Source organism: Dendrobium catenatum, unplaced genomic scaffold (assembly GCF_001605985.2).
Source record: "Dendrobium catenatum unplaced genomic scaffold, ASM160598v2 fragScaff_scaffold_343, whole genome shotgun sequence".
Lineage (NCBI taxonomy): Eukaryota > Viridiplantae > Streptophyta > Magnoliopsida > Asparagales > Orchidaceae > Dendrobium > Dendrobium catenatum.
Window position 1 is genome coordinate 74,714 of NW_021318805.1, and position 23,149 is coordinate 97,862.

Genomic DNA, 23,149 nt, shown 5'->3' on the forward strand with positions numbered 1-23,149 from the left:
TTGATTTTTGCCTCGAGATTCGTGCCCGATCAAGATAATTTCATGATAACGTATCAATATTAATCCGAATTGATGAAGCAATTATATTTTATTAAATGAATTTAATCTTAATTAATATTAATGGTTTTATTAAATTCATTTAGACTCTCATGTATGAATTTTACAAACATTTGGGAACCATATTCAAAACAAAGCAAAATAAAAACAAATAATTAATACATCAATCAGGTTTAATTCAGTAGCAGTTATTCTCATTTTGAGCTTCATTTGAGACGGCTTTTTGATTGCTTCTGAAATCAACTTTTAATACAAAATTTTTTAAATTTTGTATTAAAAAATTAATTTAAGAAGCATTAAAAAAAGATGTCCAAAACTAAGCCTTAATTACACACAATCACATAACAAATAAGAAATCCAATCACAAAGCAAAATAAAAAAAAAAATCTGATAAATAACCCAAAAACTGTGGTAGCTATGCTACAAATCTCTGTTGCAAGCCCTTATTCTACGCACAGAGGCTAAATAACTAACTGTAATAACATGATTGATAGCTTACTGATAAGCAAAATAGTATGGATAAGCTATGAATCCAGTTGGATGTTGATAAGCTCAAGTTGGACGTTGATATGCTCCAGTTGAAGGTGGATATGCTCGATATGATCCAGTTCGAGATTGATAAGCTCCAGTTGCAGGTAGATATGCTTCAATTCGAGGTTGATTTGCTCCAGTTGCAGGTGGATATGCTCCAATTGGAGGTTGATTTGCTCCAGTTGAAGGTGGATATGCTCGGTATGCTCCAGTTGCAGGTGGATATGCTCCAGTTGGAGGTGAATATGTTGGATATGCTCCAGTTGGAGGTTGATTTTCTCCAGTTAGAGATGGATATCCTCGATATGCTCCAATTCGAGGTGAATATGCTCCAGTTGCAGGTTGATTTGCTCCAGTTGGAGATGGATATCCTCGATATGCTCCAGTTTGAGGTGAATTTGATCTAGTTGGAGGTTGAATTGCTCCAAATGGAGATGGATATCCTCGAAATGCTCCACTTTGAGGTGAATTTGATCTAGTTGGAGGTTGAATAACTCCAGTTGGAGATGGATATCCTCGATATGCTCCAGTTTGAGGTGAATTTGCTCCAGTTGGAGGTTGATATGCTTGAGGAATTCCATAAGGCTCGTCTCCACTAAAATGTGGTTGATATGCTTCAGTTGGAGGTTGATATGCTTGAGGAATTCCATAAGGCTCGTCTCCACTAAAATGTGGTTGATATGCTTCAGTTGGAGGTTGATATGCTTGAGGAATTCCATAAGGCTCGTCTCCACTAAAATGTGGTTGATTTGCTTTAGTTGGAGGTTGATATGGTAGAGGATTTCCATAAGGCTCGTAACCACTAAAATGTGGATGTGGGACTTGAGATTGCAATCCATAGTGCTGCGGGGCAATGGCGTAAGAACTGCTGTGAACGTGTGGAGCATAAGTTACAGACTCCTCCTGAACTTCTTTTTCCTTTTTCTTGAACTTTTTGATCTCTACAGAGATTCTGTTTCCCCCAAGGATTTTATCTGGGTCAGTGATGGCCGCCCTAGCAGCCTCAACTGTCTTGAATGTCACATACCCAAATCCTGCAGATTTTCTACTACTTTTATCATAGACAACAGAACCTTTTTTTATTTCCCCATACTTTTCAAAGAAACGGCGAAACATTTCAGTTGTTATATCTGAAGAAATATGTTTAACGAACAGTTTTCTCGGGTCTGTATTGAGATTGGCAATTTCAGCTTCAGGAATTGGCTGTTGGTAAGCCAGAAGGCCATCAACCCGTGTTCTTCGTTTTATCAGTGCTTTTTTAACAGATTCTAAGCTTTTGAATGTAACGAAGCCCAAACAATGAGACTTTCCAGTTGTTATGTCATCATCAACATATGCATCCTCAACTTCACCATATGAAGAAAACGCATAACCCAAAGATTGTGAAGTAGTTTTCTCACCGAAGCCATGAACAAGAAGTTTGCGATGTGCAGCGGTAGGTCTCGCTGCACCTCTAATTCCTTGAGCAGCCTGAGGAACTTTCATAGCTAGACCGACCAGGATATCAACGAGGTCGTCTTTATGGAGATTGGTAAGAAGAGATTGCAGCTGCTGATTCGCAGATCGGATGTTCGAGGGCTCACCATCATGGGTGCTTGATTTTCTTCGTGGTGCCATGAAAGAGAAGCAAGCAAGATTGGGATGGTTTAGGAATAAAAGTGAGGGCAACAAGTGCATGAGCTCCAAAAAATATGGAGAAGAAGCGCACAGCATGGTGTGATGCTATTTTCTCTGATGTTGCTCAGCTGAATCAGGCAAATATATTGACCTGCTTCGATTTTCTGGGTGTTACAGCAAATAGCAAACCAGGAAAACCAAATTTTTCCTCATTTTTAGTATGTTGATAATATTTAGATTTGACTTGGCCCTCCTGTGCTTAAGCTTTGATGATAGATAAAGAGTTTTACTCCATTTTTTTGCAAAGATCCAACTCACGCAGACAACAGGATATAATGCATTCGACATCAGACTTTCTATATTGAAATTCAGGAAATAAAAAATAAAAAACATGAGGCATATCCAAATGAAATGATTTACAATGTATATAGATTGCAAGACTCCACTCTTTCCCTCAATTAGAAAAAGAAAGGATTATAAAATATATAATTCAAGTTTTTATTTTTTGTAAATGTGAGGGGGAGTTTTGGAGATGAATCATTACGATCATGTTAGTCAGATCGAATGATAATGTTTTATGGTGGCAATGATGGCTTGGTTATAATAGTTTTATGATGGCGGATTGATGAAAAGAAATGTATTATTGGTTAGATGATGATGGTTGGGCTACGATGGCTTAATGATGGTAGTCAGGTGATGTCGGTCAAACAATGGTATTCAAGGGAAGGCAGTGGCCGACAAAGATCATCGACATCAAATGTAATGCTCTAAAGTTCTTCAAAACTCCAAGCTCTCTCCAAACTCAAGCTAATTGTCTAGTCCCTTTTATATGAATAATGCAGATCTATTTATATTATTTTGGGAGTAGCATTTTAGCACTTTATCGAACAAATTTTATTAGCACTTTATTTGTCGGTTGATATTGAATCATTTGATTATAGATCATTCATTTAATATTTAAGTATTTTAATGATGTCAAAATCTAATGATCTTAGAACGGATTCATCTTATCATAGTAGTCTATTTGAATATAAGTATACAAATTTTGGAAACTTTTGATTATTCAATCAATGCTCTAAAATTTTTAATATTACATCAAGTACTGCTTCTTGAGTTCATTTGAATTTAGATCGAATTATTTTTAGTGTCATTTGGCTCATCTTATTAAGAAGTTCAGTTTAAATATATTGATTAGAACATACAAAAAATTTGAAAACAACTACATAAAACCCAAAATGTAGTCAGTGTAACTAAATGCTAATTACCACTTATGGGTGAAGATCACTCACATGCAATAACTTCCATTTAGGTGCTTCGTCCATGACTTTTTCCAAGACAAATTCCATTTTTTATATATATTAAAGCATTTTTGTTAAAATCAAATAATATTATAATTTTTTAATAGCAACAAATATGATATTTTTTTATATTCTCTTCTAATTTCTTAGAAATATTTTAGTATTATTAAGAAATTTTTTGAACTCAGTCCACATGGAGACGTAGTATTTTTTTTATTTTATTTTTAATATTTTATATATTAAAATTTTTCGTTTTGATCAAATTGCCTTATAAGCTTTTTTAATAACAAATAAGAGTACTTTTTTATTTAAATTTTCTTCTTTTTTGTAGAAATATTAGCGTTAGTAATAATAGAATTTTTTGAACTTAAAATTTTTTTTCTTTTTTTGATAAAATTAAAAATTCATTTGGAACAACTTTCTTAATGCTGTCTAAAATAATTTTTTAATTAAAATTTTTTGTACTAAAAATTTATTTTAGAAAGCAATGAAAAAAATGCCTCAAAAGAAGCTTAAGTGTTCATTAAATAATAGTATATTGTTAGAAAACTAATACATAGAGTATAAGATTTCTATTGAACTGAAATACAGAACAGTAAGTAGAGAAGAGAAAGGGCTAAAGGATGGAATGAGCAGACCCGTGAGGAGATTCTCCATCATTAAGATTAGTGCATCTACCATCGTCTATTCCGTCCTCACTTCCTTCAAACAAGGTATAATGAATAATAGATTGTATGCTACCTTATGCAAACCCAATTCCAAAATTACACATCCATTAATTTGTTGCTAAATGAGAAAAAAAAAAAAAAGATGAAAGTTCAACGCTTGCATGATACCATGTGGATCTATCCAGACTGATTTAGCCAATCAAACACGCCACTTTATTATTGTCAAACTGTCATCTCACTATGAGCCTGAAGTTCCTCTTATCCTATGGTAGGCTGATGCCGAAGCTTCTAGTAGTGAATGGAGCAAAACTACTATGTTAATACATTCTCAGCCAATCTAAGGTTATGTTATATATATGAAACAAATTTTAGAGAATAATAAAATGAAGGCTTTTTTCCTTGTTACTTTGAATATTGTATTATGAGATTTGATTTCAGGTGGCGTTTCTTTCTCCAAGAAAGAGTTCTTGGAATTGTATTCAGCTACGATCACCGGATTGTTGACGAGGAGTTGTCGAGCCTCCTCTTGTTCGGTATCATTGTATTTTTCAATGAATGGGTGTTATATGTGCTCTACATATTTATTTTCTCGAAACATTAATTTTCTCAATGATTCCTTTATTGTTTTACCATAAATTAGTCTTCTATATATAACAAGTTAATTCGTATTAGTAAAGAATTAAGATACATTTTTTTAACATTATCTTTATAAAAATGGTGATTAATCATTCACAATGAAATATGTATAGACAAGTTATTTTTTTCATAAATTGTGCTAAAAGAAATATAACATTAAAGACAATTGAAACACTATAGGCCTCTTTAGGGCATTTTCACAAACATCAGAGCACCACTACCTTAAGGGAACCTCAAAGTTTATTTGATGTAAACTTTATCTTTTTTTTATTTAAATTGGGTTTATTTGTTGTAAACCTCATGCTTAAAGTGTTTTGTAGGATACTAAAGAAATATTATGAAGTTGAGGCGACTCAAACAATTAACTCTTAAGGGGAAAACACTTAAAAAATCACTCATAGATTTGCTTTGAGAATTAATTTTTTATATATAAGTCTTCTTAAAGTGTGTAAAGGGTTAATAAAACAAGTTTATGAAGATGATAGAGGAAAGTGAAACAATTGATTTTTAAGTATATCTAATAAACTCATTAAAGATTTGGTGCATCACTTGAAAATTAATTTGATCAAGTACTAATCTCCATGCATATTGGGATTGGAAACATCCCAAATTAAATTCAAGATCATCTAAACTTCAATTTCGATAAATTTATAATCAAATTGAATGTCTTAATAAGACAATTCCATCGACACCAAGAGTGATCTGATCCAAGTCCAAGTGAACCCAAATCAATCATTTGAAACATAAATGGAAGCTTTATAATATTGATTGGAGGACAAAGTGATCTTGAAATATCACATGCTCAAGGTTAAATTGAGCATCTCAGTGAAACATATCAAATGAGCTCAATAATATCTAATTTTGATATCATTAAGCTGTTCTAATATTGAAAGAATGATCAGTGATCAAGAGAATTAATATGTGTCATCTGATAAAGTCTTTTATTAATTCTTATTATATTTATTAAGAGTGTCACTCTTAAAAATTATAAATATATCATTACTTAGAGGTCTGAAGAATAATGGAGCTCTACGATTATTAAAATGATGACACCAAACTATTACTGTCGGTCCACTACTACCTAATTGCCTTCGTCAAACCACTATCGCCTAACCACCATAATCAAATTGTAGGCGCCCAACCACCGACAACCACCACCATTGGGTCACTACCAATTGATCACGATCACCTGACAATGACCTCCCAACCATCATCGCCCAACTACGATCTCAAGGCCACCATCATCCAAGTACAATCTTCTGGCCCCATCGTCCGATTACGGCTCGGATTCATCGGCAAAAAATGTCATATTATGGGTTTTCCACATAAAAATCTTGGTGTCTCCTATAAATGCAACACCCTCTCTCTTATCTGATTGCGTGCCGAATTTTCATAAAAGGTTAAGACGTTAAATATTATATTTTTCTACAAAAGCAAATACTCCAGGACGCAATAGTAATGAATTTAAATTAATTTACGCAATAGTAATAAATCTAAATTAATTTATTCTTTATCTAAAATCACCCTGTAGACAACAAATTTTAATTTATTCATATTTATTATTTTCATAAATTATAATAATTAGAAATCACATGCTAAAAGTTTATTTCATCTAAAAAATAATAATAATAAATTTGTGTTAGTTTAAATTTCATAATTACATTATTAAAATGTATAATTATTTATCAGTCATATTTAATTATATTAATTAAAGGTATTAAGCATATATATCCATAATTTCATAATAATTATATGCTAATTAGTATTGATTAAGCAATTATATTTTATTAAAGAAATTCAAACTTAATTCTTATTTCTTTAAATTCATTGAGACTTCTTACATAAGAATTTTACAAAAATTAGATATATCATGAACCTTTTTTGGAAAGATATTTAGAAGCATCAGGTTTAAGAAGCAGTTACTGTCATTTTAACTACAACAATCCTAGGTAGCTTTGGCTACCAACAAGGGCGGATCCACCTTAAGCCCAAGGTGGAATTGTTCGCTCCTCCTAAAAATTTTAAAATATTATGATATTTAGGCAATTGCGCCCAACATAATTAAACACAATGTGTAGAGGTGTTATTGTTAGGGAACCATGGATCAAATAGAAAGAAAAATAATAAAGAGAATATAAAAATATCCTTACAACCAAAATTTGTTCTGCCAGGGGCGCGTTCCCCTCGGAAACCCCCGCAGGAACGTTATCCCTTGACCTAATGACTTGAACGAGGCAAGGGGGTGTTGCCCGCCCCTTGGACCCCCAACATATCTGTGAAGCGTACAACGATCAAGGATATGAACAAATAGGAGTCGAGCTAAATTCAAGGCAACTCCAACATATATTTCGTAGAAATTGAATGATTAATGAATTGCTTTTATATCATATTGATTTTTTTTTTTTTTTGGACAAATAAATCATCCATACCTCAACCTAAATTTTGTTTAAGAATAATTGTTATTATATATGATGTTGGTGAAAAAAATGTATTATGAACTCAAGTACAAAGAATCATAAGTCACTTAAATGATATATATATATATACACTTTTACTTATAAGTCCCGCCTGAAAATTAAGACTGATTCTGCCCCTTGCTACCAACCAAAAGGTCTTAATTTCGAGTCTTACATATATGATGTATAAATAAATTTGTCTTAGTTGACCTAGATATTCCCCCATTCCATATAACTAATAAGAAATTGATTTACAAAACAAAATAAAATCAATTCTGATAAAAAAAAAAGAGTAATTCTCTCCATTAATCTTTAGTAGCTGACCATTATTCTACAACATCATCGAACTCTATTAGTGACAAGAGGTTAACAGCTTCAGGTTTCTAACTCCAATAAAATGGTTACCGTCAAGCAAAATAGTATATGGGTAAGCTATGATTGTAGTTGGGACTTGGGACTGTGAGCCGTACTGCTGCAGGCCGGCAATGGCGTAAGGAGCTTAGGCTAATGAAACTTCGGCTTGTATTTATTTGCACGCTTCACTTGGAGTCTGTTCGTTCCAAGGAAGTTATTTGGATCATTAATGGCGTTCGTTGCATCCTCAGACTTCTTGAATGTCACAAACCCATATCCTTTTGATATTCTAGTTTCTTGATCATCAAATATAACAGAACCTTCTTCTATTTCCCCATACTTTGCAAAGAAATCGAGCAACTCTTTAGTTGTTACATCCCTAGGAATATTTCCAACGTACAGTCTTCTCAATTCTGCATCGGCAGTGGCAACTGCACCGTCGAATCTTTCATTTGCAGGCTGGTGTAAAACTAGACGGCCATCAACTAATTTGCGTTCTTCTTCCAGTGCTTTTTGAAGAGATTCTATGTTTTTGAATGTAATGAAGCCAAAACGACGAGACTCTCCAGTTACACTGTCAGTCATAACATGTCCTTCCACAATTTCGCCATATGAAGAAAAGGCATCACACAAAGTTTCTGTAGTAGTTTCCTCATGCAAACCATAAACAACAAGTCTTTGACCTACAAGGTATTGTCTCGCTGTAATTCTAATTTCTTTGGCAATCTGAGGGAATGACATACCGAGCTTGACGAGGAGATCAACGATCTCCTTCTTATGGAGAGTTTGGGTAAGAGATCGCAAGTGCTTCTCCATAAAGGAGTTCCAGAGGCGGCCCTCGTTGTCCACAGAGTCATTTGTAGCCACGCCCTTCCCCTTCTCAGACTCCATCAGGGATGCTTTAGGAAGAGAAGCAAACAAGATTGGGATGGTTTTGCAATAAAAGGCAAGGCAGGGCAGCAAGTGCGTTACTGGAAATATGGAAAAGAAGCGCACATAATGCCAGGCATCCTGCCAAGTATTGCTTGTTACTTTATCCGACGTTGCTCGGTGGACTCAGGCAAAGATATCTGCCCTTTGAAGTTTCCTGCTCCGACTTTCCAGGTGTTAATGGCAAATAAGAAATTAGTGCATGAAACCAAATTTTTTTCTCATTCAGGGAAATTAAATTGCGGCCGAGTCCGAACGTAAAGGATTTTTTTTATTACTGTGTATCATATGCGTAAGCTCTGCCTACTACGCTCTACATATAATATACAGAGTATTTGAAGTTACATAGTAAATAAACAACAAATAATTAGTTGTGAGGATTTGCTACCTATTTGTTGTGTATCTATAAATATGTATAGTGTAGCAAGTGCGTTCCTGTAAATATGGAAAAGAAGCGCACATAATGCCAGGCATCCTGCCAAGTATTGCTTGTTACTTTATCCGACGTTGCTCGGTGGACTCAGGCAAAGATATCTGCTTTTTGAAGTTTCCTGCTCCGACTTTCCAGGTGTTAATGGCAAATAAGAAATCAGTGCATGAAACCAAATTTTTTTCTCATTCAGGGAAATTAAATTGTGGCGGAGTCCGAACCTAAAGGATTTTTTTATTACTGTGTATCATATGCGTAAGCTCTACCTAAACCCTAATATATATAGTGTACGCAGGGTGTACTTTGAACGTATGCAGTGCGTCCAGTGCTCTTTAAGGAGAGTTTTAATAATATGCCCGGTCAAATTGTTAAAAGTTAGATTAAATTTGAATTTGAGATAAAGCACTCCCCATAGATTTTGTCCTCATTTTGTGAGGACTTTATGATCTGGTTCTATAATTCCCATAGGCGTAAGCACATATGTTTAATTACCTCTCTTGATGTCAAGAGGTCGAGAGAGAACTTTCAATTAAGGTTAATCATTAAGTAGATACGCGTACCTAGTATATAGTAGCAACATGTGAAATTTTTTAGAATTGTAAAATTTATTATTTTTATACTTAAAGCTAATTATGGGAGAATGATGACGAACATGATCAAGATCCCATGGTTTTGTCGTCGAGAGCCGTCATGGTCCCTAGTCTACTAAGTGCGAGGAGGTCCGTGAGGAGATTCTCCATCATTAAGATTAGTGGAAGTACCATCGTGTATTCCATTCTCACTTCCTTCAAACAAGGTATAATGAATAATAGATTGTATGGTACCATATGCAAACCCAATTCCAATTACACATCCATTAATTTGTAGCTCAATGAGAAAAAAAAAAAGTTGAAAGTACGTTCAACTCCTGTATGATACCGGATGGAGCTATCTAGATGGGTTTAGCCAACCAAATATGGCACCTTATTGTTGTCAAGCTGTCATCTCACTATGAACTTGAAGTTCCTCCTATCCTGGAAGACTGATGTCGAAGCTGCTAGTAGCGCACGGGGCAAAACTACTATGTTATTACATTCTCAGCCATTCTAACGTTATGTTAAACTTCAGCTCATATTACAGCTATTTTTTGTAATGAGGCAGATTTTAGAGAATAATAAAATGAATCTTTTTTTTTTTCATGTTACATTGAATATTGTATACTAAGATTTGATTTCAGGTGTTATTTCTTTCTCCAAGAAAAAGTTCTTGGAGTTGTATTCAGTTGCGGTCACCGGATCGTTGACGAGGAGTTGTCAAGCCTCCTCTTGTCCGGTGTCAATGTGCTCTACATATTTCTTTTCTTGAAACATTAGTTTTCTCGATGATTCCTTTATTGTTTTACCATAAATTAGTCTTCTATAGCAAGCTAATTTCTTATTAGTTAAGAATTACGATACATTTAATTTTTTTAACACTATCTTTATGAAAACAGGGATTAATCATTCACAATGCAATATATATAGGCGAGTTATTTTCCCATAAATAGTGCCAAAAGAAAAATAACATTAAAGACAATTGAAACACTATAGGCCTCTTTGGGGCATTTTCACAAACATCAGGGCACCACTACCTTTTTTTTTTTTTTTTTTATGGTTAAAACCCACAAAGGGGCCTACGTGTTAATTTCCAAAAAAAACGGTTATAGAATCCTTAGAGGGAACCTCCAGCTCTCTACCGCTCGAATGAGCTACAAGCAAAAAGAGAAAAATAAAACCTACGAGCCAGTGGTTCCCTTTCCTAAGATTACAAAAAGAACATAAAAAAGTAATTGGGCTGTGAGCAAACAGCACCCAAAAAAGGAAGAGCTTAAAGTCTTCGTTCAGCTTCCTCTTCCTGCAAAAAAGAAAGAGCAGGAAAAAACAAAAACCTACCAAAAAAACCTTGCAGCCAAGTAAGCACATATGGATTAAAGTGTACCTGCAAGACAATCTCCAAAAAACAGAAACAAAATCATAGTAAGTGAAACTTAAACCAAAAATGCCGTTAACCGCTCTCTTAAAAGAAAGATAAAACCTGATTTCCAAATTTCTCCAGAACAGCAACCAAAAAATGTGCTGATGGTTCACCTTTCTCCAATCAACCAAATTATAGCAGAAGAAGAGAAAAATCAAGACAGCAAAACATCTCTCATTATACCTTAAACCCCCACATATTCTCATCAGCTCATAAGAATCAATCCAGCACCCAAAAAACCAAGACAAACACAATCTGTAACCACCAGCAACCTTGGAGTCACCAAAAAAGCTAGCAAATACTAAAGGAAAAAAAATCCAATCCCAAAATATAATGACAAGCTTCCAGCTCCCAGGATTAACCAACCCCGAAACAAGGGGACTACAAGAGGCACTCCCAGGCATCGTAGAGCAGAAATAACCAAAGATAGAACCAGTAGATGGCAGCATACACAGAAAAACAAAAGTAATGGAAAAAAGAAGCACACAGAACTCATCTAGAACGCACATAAGGAAAACCAATTTTATCCAGAGATACCAAACCTTTTAAAAGGTGAGGCAAAGAATCAACATCAAATTCTCTATCTTCATCCAATCTGCTCCCAAATTTAGCCAAAAAATCAGCACAAGCATTACCTTCTCTAAACAAATGCTTCATAGAATAATTCATAATGGCAAGGGCCAAACGAATTTTCCTGAGGATGTAGAATAACTAAGGATGAAACACCTCAAAATTAATAACAATATGAATAATACTTAAGGCATCCACCTCAATCTCAATATTAAGAAAACCTCTATTAATACAAATAAAAAGACCTTTGTATAAGCCCATCAACTCAGCAAAAATGATCTTACACGGAGATAAAGGGCCCGCATAAGCCACTAAGACCTTGCCCGTAAAATCCCTGACAATCCCCCCAAAACCAGCATAGTTATTATCAACCGAACCATCAGAATTGAGTTTCAAGAAGGGAGAAACCGGTTTTAACCATCTAACCACTTTACAACTGATAACAAACTCCTCATTACTAAAAGGAATACCCAGCACATAACACAAACAAAAATAATTACCAAAATTTTTTCTAGCAATGAGCTTACCAGCAACTAATTGGAGCAATTTATGATTAATATTGGAGATAATCACCTTGTCCTCCATCTTAATCCCATTATGCTTAGCTTCATTACGGGCTTTCCACAGGAACCACAAAATAAGAGTAGATAAACAGTTAAGCACATGACCCTTATCCGAGGTCAACCACTCAGATAAGGGCACCACTACCTTAAGGGAACTTCAAAGTTTATTTGATGTAAACTTTATCCTTTAAATATTTCATTGGATAATCCTTCTATTTTTTTTTTTTTAATTGGGTTTATTTGATGTAAACCTCATGCTTAAAGTGTTTTGTAAGATACCAATGAAATTTTATGAATTTGAGGCAACTTAAACAATTAACTCTTAAGGGGAAAACACTTAAGAAATCACTCATGGATTTGATTTGAGAATTAATTTTTGATATATGAGTCTTCTTAAAGTGTGTAAAGGGTTAATAAAATAAGTTTATGAAGATTATTAGGAAATTGAAACAATTGATTTTTAAGGATATCCAATAAACTCATTAAATATTTGGTGTGTCATTCGAAAATTAATTTGATCAAGTATCAATCTCAATGCATATTGGGATTGGAAACTTCCCAAATTAAATTTAATGTCATATAAACTTCAATTTTAGCAAATTTATAATCAAACTGAATGACTCAATAAGACAAATCTATTGACACCAAGAGTGATCCGATCCAAGCCCAAGTGAACCCAAATCAATCATTTGAAACATAAATGAAATGAAAGATTTATAATAATGATGGAGGACCAAGTGATCTTTAAATATTACATGCTCATGGTTAAAGTGAACATGTAAGTGAAACATATCAAATGAGCTCACGATTATTTAATTTTGATATCATTAAGTTGTTTAAATATTGAAAGAATGGTCAGTAATCAAGAGAATTAATATGTGTCATGTCATAAAGAATCGTTTTTTATTCTTAGTACTATATTTATTAAGAGTGTCACTATACGTGAAGGGGTATGGATTGGGACCTAATTAAGTTTAGAGATAACTTAGAGATATGAAAAATCTTGGAGCTCTATGACCATTAAAATGATGACACCAAATCTTTATTGTTGGACCACTACTACCTAACTGCCTTCATCAAATCACTATCACCTGACCACCATCATCAAACTGTAGCCGCCCAACCACCGACAAACACCACTGTCAGGTCACTACTAATTGATCACCATAACCTGACAATGGCCTCCAAACCAACACTGTTTAACTGTGATTTCAAGGCCACCATCATCCAACTACAATATTTTGGCCGCCATCGTCCGATTACGGTCCCCCAGCAAAAATCAACAGACTATGATATCTTAGCCACCATCGCTAAATTACCAACCACCATAGCCTAATCAAGGCCTACTGGCTATCATCAAGATTATTGTTGTCTAACTACGATCTTTCGATCACATTAGCAAGACTACAACCCATTGACCATTGTCCATCATCACTCGAGTATGCCTGCTCTCGCACCGATGGCTATCATTCAACATGCTCAGCTATGTCATAAAGTTTGTTTTGATATTTCCTTAGTGATTATGATTTCATTTGTGATACAAAATTATTTTATTGTGTTTATATTACTACTAATCAAACAATACGTGCATATAATCTACCTTAGTTACATTCTTATAATGCATAAATTTCAAGAACAAGGAAAGCATACAATATCATAGCAGTCAAATGAATATGCTTAGATTATCTTCATTGCCAATTGATTGAGTCTGATCTATCAAGGATTTAAAGATAATGAATTGCAATTCATTTATAGTTTAGCTAAAATCACCCTGTAGAGAAAATTTAATTTATTTATATTTATTGTTTTCATAAATTATAATAATTAGAAATCACATGGTAAAAGTTTAATAATTTCATCTAAAAATTAATAATAATAAATTTATGTTATTAATTATATTAAATAAAGATAATAAGCATATAAACACAATCATATAACTAATAAGAAATCCAATCACAAAGCAAAATAAAAAAGAATAATTCTGATAAATAACCAACATTAATCGCCTGTAGTAGCTGACCATTATTCTAGAGTTAGTGAGAAGAGGTTAATAGCTTCAGGTTTCTAACTCCAACAAAATGGTTACCGTTAAGCAAAACAGTATATGGATAACCTTTGATTGTATATAGTTGGGACTTGGGACTGCGATCCGTACTGTTTCAGGCCGGCAATGGCGTAAGGAGCTTAGGCTACAGATTCTTCGGCTTGTATTTAAGTGCACGCTTCACAATGAATTTGTTCCTTACAAGAATTTTATCTGGATTTTTAATGGCGTTCGTTGCATCCTCAAACGTCTTGAATGTCACAAACCCATATCCTTTTGATTCTCTCGTTTCTTCATCATATACAACAGAACCTTCTTCTATTTCCCCATACTTTGCAAAGAAACCGAGCAACATTTTAGTTGTTTTATATCCATAGGAATATTTCCAACGTACAGTCTTCTAAATTCTGCATCGGCAGTGGCAACTGCACCGTCGAATCTTTCACTTGCAGGCTGGTGGTGGAAAGCTAGACGGCCATCAACTAATGTGCCTTGTTTTTCCAGTGCTTTTTGAAGAGAATTTTTCTTTTTGAATGTAATGAAGCCAAAACGACGAGACTTTCCAGTTGCACTGTCAAGCATAACATGTCCTTCCGCAATTTCGCCATATGAGGAAAAGGCATCACACAAAGTTTCTGAAGTAGTTTCCTCATGCAAACCATAAACAGCTAGTCTGTGATCTGCAAGGTATAGTCTCGCTGAATCTCTAATTTCTTTAGCAGCCTGACACCGGCCAGGTAGGGGGTTCGACGAATCCACGTCGACGATCCGGTGACAGTCGCCGGACACTGCTCCAAGAACTTCTTGGAGGAAAGATCCACCACCTAAGACTCACTCTTAGGATACAGGAAAACATATGAGATAAACTCAAAATTTATTCATATCAAAATCTATCATATTACAAGACATTGGCTACCTATTTATAGCCAAAAGAAGGAACATATTAGGCTACTCAAAACAAAAGAAAGCACTAAATCTATGTAGCAAGATAAGCTACCAAATGGATTGAATTATCCTGAAGTTAATACAACTAATGGCTCAGCTCCGGCGTCACAGCCTGAGGGAATGTCATACCGAGCTTGACGAGGAGATCAACGAGCTCCTTCTCATGGAGTGTTTCGGTAAGAGATCGCAAGTGCTTCTCCATAAAGGAGTTCCGGGGGACCTCGTTGTCCACAGAGTCGCCATTTGTAGCAGCGCCCATCCCCTTCTCAGACTCCATCAGGGATGCTTTAATTTCTTCGCGGCGCCAATTAGGAAGAGAAGCAGACAAGATTGGGATGGTTTTGCAATAAAAGGCAAGGCAGGGCAGCAAGTGCGTTCCTGTAAATATGGAGAAGAAGCGCACATAATGCCAGGCATCCTGCCAAGTATCGCTTGTTATTTTATCCGACGCTGCGCGGTGGACTCAGGCAAAGATATCTGCTTTTTGAAGTTTCCTGCTCCGACTTTCCAGGTGTCAATGGCAAATTAGCAATCAGTGAAACCAAATTTTTTTTCTTTTTTTTTTGTGACGAGGAAGCACTATTCTTAGGCCAGAAATTTTTTTCTCATTCAGGGAAATTATTCTGTGCGGAGTTCGGACCCCAAAGATCTTCAAGATTATTGTGTATTCTATGTATATGCTATGTGTATTTACTCTATATATACTACTTATTTGTAGATACGCAGTAAATAAACAACAATAATTAGTTGTGAGGATTTGTGGCTTATTTGTTGTGTATCTATAAATATGTATAGTATAAGCATGGTATACGCAGAGCGTACGCAATGCGTCCAATACTCTTTAAGGAGAATTTTAATAATGTGCCGGGTCAAATTGTCAAAAGTTAGATTAAATTTGAATTTGAGATAAAGCACTCCCCAAAGATTTTATCCTCATTTTATTTGGACTTTATGGTTTGGTTATATATTTCCCATAGGCGTAAGCACATATGGTTAATTACCTCTCTAAAAAAAGGTTCTTGGAGTTGTATTCAGCTACGGTTACTGGATCTTTAACGAGGAGTTGTCGAGCCTCCTTTTGAAATCACTTATGGATTTGCTTTGAGAATTAATTTTTGATATATTAGTACGTCTTCTTAAAGTGTTTAAAGGGTTAATAAAATAAGTTTATGAAGATTATGAGCAAAGTGAAACAATTGATTTTTAAGGATATCCAATAAACTCATTAAGTATTTGGTGCGTCACTCGAAAATTTAATTTGATCAAGTACCACTACTAAAAAATGACTTTTTTCATGGCAGTCACTAGCAGCATTTTTTAGCCGATGCATAAATAATTTATAGTGGTGGTTTAAGACGCTACTTATACTAGCGTATATGCGGTTTGTTCCCTCACAGATGAAATAATCGGAAGCTATTAATTCCTAATATCTTCTGATCCAACCTGTTCCCTACCTCCCGCTCCATCGAGGCTTTCCAGCATGAGCGTCTTTCCATGATAGCCTTCTCCCCGTACCGCCAAGCTCGCATTAGGAACTAAGGCCAACCTCTCTTCTTCATTCGGCAGGCCTCTCTTCTCCCGCCTCTGTAATGTCGTTGTCGACCCTATCCTATGCCCTAACTCGCGTGATTAACAGCTTCAATCAAGGTATTGTGCGTCCTCTCCTTGCCTAGTTCTCGCTCAACCGGCCTCTCCTCCCATTTCCCAGCTCGTGCGATCAGCAACGGCTTCCCCACACCAGTTTCTATCGATCCTGCTTCTTGCTCCCCCGTCTGACTCAAATTCGCTTCCGTGCAACAAAATGCTTTCATTGTCAAGCCCTACTTTTGAAGATTTATTCTTGTTTTTTTAGTGATTCATTTTTGGTTTGGGTTTTAGTTTTCATTCTTAATTTTTTGGGAGGATATGAATACCCATATAATCTTTATTCTTAGCAATGGCAATAAAGCATGTATGCATGGAGTGATTACCATGGTATTTGGTGAGGATATGAATACCCATATAAATTATATAGAGGGAGAAATATATATGGTTAATAAAACTATTAAAAAATCTCATTATTCTTGTTCAATTATTTTTGGCTTGATAATTGCATCATTATGTTTATGTATATATAAACATGTATACTTATGCATGTTTGCATATAATTAAATGTGTGTGTGTGTGTATATATATATATATATTATATTCATAATCATACACTAATATTTATATAGTTATATTTACACTACATGGCAACATATACATTCTATAATTTATATATGAATTTGAAGTATATTTTATGTTCATGAACAACTCATATTCGACTATATAGTTAAAGAGCTATGCACAAAATTTTAGTTCATTTGACAATACTATAGTTGCTCAAGCTCGACTCATTCTAATGTTATGTCAGGAAAACATTAACCATGGCTCATGAGAGAATGAAGTTTTAATTGGGACTACTCCAAATTATATGCTCAATTAGATAAATTTTTCAATGAAGTATCAAGCCCAATAAGAGATTAGCTAATTCACAGTAAAGAAGAAGATGTAATTATATAAAGATTTGAATGTAAAATATTAAAAAAAGAAAAATTATTCTTACTTCGGGGAGTGAAAGATGTCCAATTATCTAAATTTCGACATAATAATGATATAACTTTTATTTGACAATTAATATTTTAGAGGGAGTTGAGATATAATTGTTGTCTACACAAAGATATTAGATTTGTGTGTTTGAATTGTCTCATCTTTCATGCCATTAATGCTATTGATGTCGAATAAGCATTCATTCATTTTAAAAGCCTCAACTCTTTTAGCATTTCTTTGTTATGCAAGTAAATTAAATGATGATTGATTTAAATAAATCTTAATTATTAGCAGTGGCTTGGAAGTCCATATTTCACTTAATATGTATAAAAGTTGGATTATGAAAGCTAAGTGGACTTGTGAGTATGTAAATGGTGTAAACAGTTTCCTAGAGTTTGGAAGTCGAAGCCAGAATTTATCAGGGGAAATTTTATGTCTGTGTAAATCATGCATTTATAGGTACTTTCATTCTATGAAGGATGAGAAAGTTCATTTAATCTCCAACGGATTTTTTGCTGGATATGTTGTATGGAATCAACATGGGGAAGAACATTGAAATGTAGTTGACAGTGATATAAATGAAGCATCGATCTATTGCCACACCAAAGTTAAAAGATGGCCAAGCTCCTTCTGAGGATATAAGAATAGATGATATAGATGGATTATTAAGAGACATATTATGTCCAAATGATTCATTTTAGAATATAGCGATGGAACAAAATGAGTTCAATACAAATGAACAAAATGATGTTGGTGAGAAATTTAAAAATTTAATGCAGGATGTAGGAGCTAGCAGAGTTCTACCATAGATGTAAAAGCGTCTCAAAACTTTCTTTTATATTGAACTTATATAGTTTAAAGTGCTTACATTCTTGGACGACAAGATCATTTGATATGTTACTTGAGTTACTGGTCGATGCCTTTCCTAAAGGGGCGTTGTTGCCTAAAAGTACATATGAAGTGAAGAAAATAATGAAAGCATTTGATCTTGGATATACAAAGATAGATGTATTTCCTAATGACTATATGCTATTTTGGAAAGATAGATCTAATCAAAATGAATGTCACATATGTGGAGCATCAAGATGGTCAACTATGATGAAAAATACTTTTGGAGGAAAGAAAACTCATATGAAATCAGCTAAAATTGTTTGATATTTTCCATTAATTTCAATACTTCAAAAAATTTTTAAAACTAAGAAATCTGCTGAAGAGATGATTTGGCATGCTAAACACAGAAATGTCGATGGCTTGTTACGACATCCAGCTGATGGAGAAGCATGGAAAGCTTTTGACTCTTGATATCATGATTTCTCTTTTGATCCACATAATGTTCGCCTTGGTTTGGCTAGCGATGGGTTTAATCCATTCAAGATTATGAATAGTACAAATAGTATTTGGCACGTACTTCTAAGTCCATTTAATATGCCACCTTGGGTCAGGATGTAACATAATTCTTTTATCCTATCTACTATAATACCTAGGGAGAGAAGTCCAGGAAATGCTATTAATATTAACCTTTCAACCTTTGATTCAAGAGTTACGCGAATTATAGCATGGAGTTCAATGTCGTTATGATACAGCAAGTAACCAAACTTTTAACATGCAAGCTGCATTATTGTGGACCATTAATGTTTTTCTAGCATACGACATGTTGTCTGAGTGGAGCATAAAAGGTAGATTTGCTTGTCCTTGTTGCGCACAAAATGTAGAGTAATTGTGGTTATAAAAAGGCAAGCAATTCTTCTATATTGGTCACCATCATTGGCTACCAAAAAATAATATTTTTCGCAGCCAAAAATATTATTTTGATAACACAGAGGAATTACTAAGATAATCTAGAAGGACATCTAAATCTGAAGTTCTATCACAGTTATATAATATACAATTTCCTACTGCCTCCTATCTTCTTCTTCTTCTTTAAAAAAATTGGCTACTTGTGCACTCATTTTTTATATGAATTTAGAAAGCTATCTTATCGAGGCAGTTTTGTATTGTCGCATTCTCTATAGATTACTCCTTTGTGCTTGTTGGGGTCCTGGAATATTCGCGGCAGTAGAGAAATATATGGTTTAACGTCTTAGCATTGTATGAAGATCCAGCACACAAGTAGATAAGAGAGGGGGTGAAGCATTCATAAGAGACACCACAGTTTTTACGTGGAAAACCTCTAAAAAGGGGGAAAAACCACGGGGCCTGGCCCAGTTTGAATGAATCCACTAGTATTTGCAGTCGATTACAAATGAGGCCCTTCCTTTGGAGAAGGCCTTTTATTGATGTAGCAAATATACATCATATAGATTGCATTACATGGTAGGAGTTACATATACATGTTTGTTTGGTCGGAAAAATCGTAGTCGGCAGGAGACCGGGGTCAGAAAGACCGTTGTCTATTGATGGAGGTCGGACGGACTGTAGTAGGCGACGGAGGTCGTAAGGACCATAGTCGGCAGAAGACCTGGGTCAAAAAGACCGTTATCTAGTGATGGAGGTTGGAAGGACCATAGTAGGCGACGGAGGTCGAAAGGACCGTACGTATTCGGCAGTATTCTGGGAGAACTGTGGGCATCAAGTGGTGGCCTGGTGGAGCTCAAGGCCTCAAGTAGTGGTCCGGCAAAAGTCTGGGCCTCATGTGATGTTCTGGTGGAGCACACGGCCTTTGATGATGATCTGGCGAAGACAAGGGCGTATGACAAAGGTGAGGGCCTTTGGCGAAGGTGAAAGCCGTTGGTAAAAGTGAGGGTCTTTGGCGAAGGTTAGGGCCTATGGCGAAGGTTAGGGCCTCTAGCGAAGGTGAGGGTCTCAGATGAAGACGTCAGGCCTGAACGTTGAGCCTTGAGCAGAATGTTGGGCCTTCAGCAGAACGTTGGGACTTGAGTAGAATGTCGGGCTTTGAGTAGAATGTCAGACCTTCAGTAGAACGTCGGGCCTTGAGCAGAATGTTGGGCCTTCAGCAGAACGTCGGGACTTGAGCATAATGTTGGGCCTTGAGCAGAATGTCAGGTCTTCAGCAGAATGTCGGGCCTTCAGCAGAACGTTGGGCCTGAACGTCAGGCCTTGAGGTGGTGGTGCGGCGAAACTCCGGCGGTGGTCCGGCGAGGCTCCAGCGGTGGTCCGGCGAGACTCCTGCGGTGGTCCGGTGAGGCTCCGATGGTGGTCCTGCGAGGTTCCGGCGAAGTTCTGACGGTGGTCGAGGAGGAGCTTCTTCCTTCTCTTCTCCTCTTCTCCTCTTACTTCAGTCCCCCTTTCAAGAGAAATGAGGGGTCTATTTATAGATTTCTTTAGTGGCATGACCCATAAATAGGTGAGAGATCAAGAGTAAATGGGGAGTGATTGGATGGACGGCCGATATTGAACCCCTTGATCATGGACCGTTCGTCAGGCATTTGAAGGCCTTAACAATTTTGGAATTCTACGATCTTGGGCTCGTTAGATTCGTCTCGTCGAGCCGCTCGATTTGAATATAAGCTCATTAAAATCGGAGACCGTTTGGTAACTCAAATTATGGTTTGAATCTTCCAACAGCTCTTCAGCGGTTTAAACCAGCACAAAATTTACAGATTTGCAGCAGCTTAAATAGATCTCATTTAATAATATGGTCATTTATTCATGAGGGTCAAGCCGGTTTCATTGCTAAAAGACAATCCACTGAAAATATTATCCTGGCTACTGAATTACTTAAAATTTTCAAGGGCTCTCAGAAGTTATTTTGTGCCAAGCTAGACATGCATTAAAAAAGCCTTTGATTCAGTTTCTAGGATTTTTCTCATGCATAGGCTTAAACTCAAAGGATTTCCGGATATTTTTATCAATTGGATCAAAGGTTGTATTAGTGAGGTGAATTTTTCTATCTGCCTTAATGGCTCTTTGGAGGGGTTTTTTAACTCTACCTCTGGGCTTCGTCAGGGATATCCCCTTTCACCCCTGCTTTTTTGTATAGCTATGGATGGGTTTTCTCAATGCCTTCAGGATGATTGTCAACCTTTCTTTGTTGGGTTGAAACATGGGCCCTTGAGTATTAAGCACCTTTTGTACGCTGATGACCTCTTGGTTTTTGTGGTTGCTTCTCAAGACAATTTGGTTTGCCTTAATAATTTACTCCAACGATTCTCGAATCCTTCGGGTCTGTTTATTAATCCGATGAAGAGCTCCATTCTTTTCTCTAAGAAGGTGGAGAATACTGGTTATTTAGCTTCTATTTTGGGCATTTCCACTATTGAGAGCTCTCTTATTTATCTGGGACTGCCGGTTACCTACAATAGGCTCAATTTCACTCACTTCCAACCCCTACTGAGCAGGGTCACTGCTCTACTTGAGGGTTGGAAAGTTAAATTTCTTTCTTTTGCAGGTAGGGTTCAATTTTTAAAATTCACTATTGCCAATACGATTGCTTATTGGATAAGGGGTGCCATTATACCGAAATCTTGTCGTAAGGTTATTTCCAAGTTATGTTCTAAATTCCTTTTCTTTGGGAATATTAAGGATAAGAAGATGCATTTAATTTCTTGGAAGACGGTTACTTTGCCTAAAGAAAAAGGGGGTCTGGGTATACCTTTCTTTGACTCTATTTATTATGGTGTGGCTTGTTCGTTCATTTGGAGAATGTTTAATACCAGTTCTTTACTGGGGAGTTGGTTTAAATTTAAATATGAGTCTCCTTGGAAACCGTCTGTAGCTTCGGCCTCCAAATTTTGGAAGATGGTGTGCAATACTGCTTCTCTGGTTAAGGATAGTTTTGGTTTTACTGTGAGCAATGATTGCAATTTTTCTATCTTCTGGGACCCATGGTTTTTTGGAGAATCGTTGGCTAATTCTTTCTATGATTGTTCTGCTGCTGGTCGATATGCTAAGGATTTTATTTGCAATGGTTGTTGGTCTTTACCGTTGCACTGGCCTCCTGATATTGTTGGGAAAATTAATAGCATTCCTATCCAAGAGATTTCTAACGTGGTTTGGGTTGATGGCTTGAAACCTACTTTTAAGAGATTTTCAGCTCATCTCTTTGAGGACCTGGAGAATGTTAGTTGGTTTAAATTTATTTGGCATAAAAGGGGTGCTTTGCGGTATGCTTGTTATGCTTGGATGGCCATTCAAAGTAAACTTAAATGTGTGGATTTACTGATTCGTAGAGGAATACCGGTTCCCCCCCTTTGTGGTTTTTGTAGGGAACATAATGAATCTCACTCTCATTTATTCTTTAACTGTGATTTCACCTTTTCTGTGATTTCTTCTATGCTGCCGGAACTGGAACACTATTATTTCAGGCCGAATTTATTCCAGGTCTATGACTTTTTCAACAGTAATCCCACACTCAATGTTTTACAAAAAAGTTTTTGTTTTTTGGCCATCTCTTCGGCTGTTTACTTTATCTGGAGGGAAAGGAATTTGAGGCGTTTCTCTAATTCTTGGAACCACCCAGATTATGTCAAGGCTGCTATTTCTTCAGCAATTCGTGCTAAAACGGGTAACTGGAATGGATATGACAAA

General features: G+C 35.7%; 2 protein-coding genes across 3 annotated transcripts; both read right to left on the reverse strand.

The window, feature by feature from the left end:
• Positions 1-399: 399 nt before the first annotated feature.
• Positions 400-2,545, reverse strand: LOC110104747 (UBP1-associated protein 2C-like). Its single transcript, XM_020833989.2, has one exon. It carries the CDS (start codon positions 2,299-2,301, stop codon positions 610-612), a length of 1,692 nt encoding a protein of 563 aa, XP_020689648.2. The 5' UTR covers positions 2,302-2,545; the 3' UTR covers positions 400-609.
• Positions 2,546-7,539: 4,994 nt separating this feature from the next.
• On the reverse strand, positions 7,540-15,508 carry LOC110104732 (UBP1-associated protein 2C-like). Of its 2 annotated transcripts, none has more exons than XM_028693717.1 (2): positions 15,404-15,508; positions 7,540-8,522 (listed from the first exon to the last, which is right to left on the reverse strand). In XM_028693717.1, the coding sequence occupies exon 2, from the start codon at positions 8,506-8,508 to the stop codon at positions 7,768-7,770; it is 741 nt and encodes a 246-aa protein (XP_028549550.1). In that variant the 5' UTR covers positions 8,509-8,522; positions 15,404-15,508; the 3' UTR covers positions 7,540-7,767. The 2 variants fall into 2 exon arrangements, with proteins under 2 accessions (XP_028549550.1, XP_020689625.1); XM_020833966.2 differs by having other exon boundaries at positions 7,540-8,548; positions 15,430-15,494.
• Positions 15,509-23,149: the final 7,641 nt, after the last annotated feature.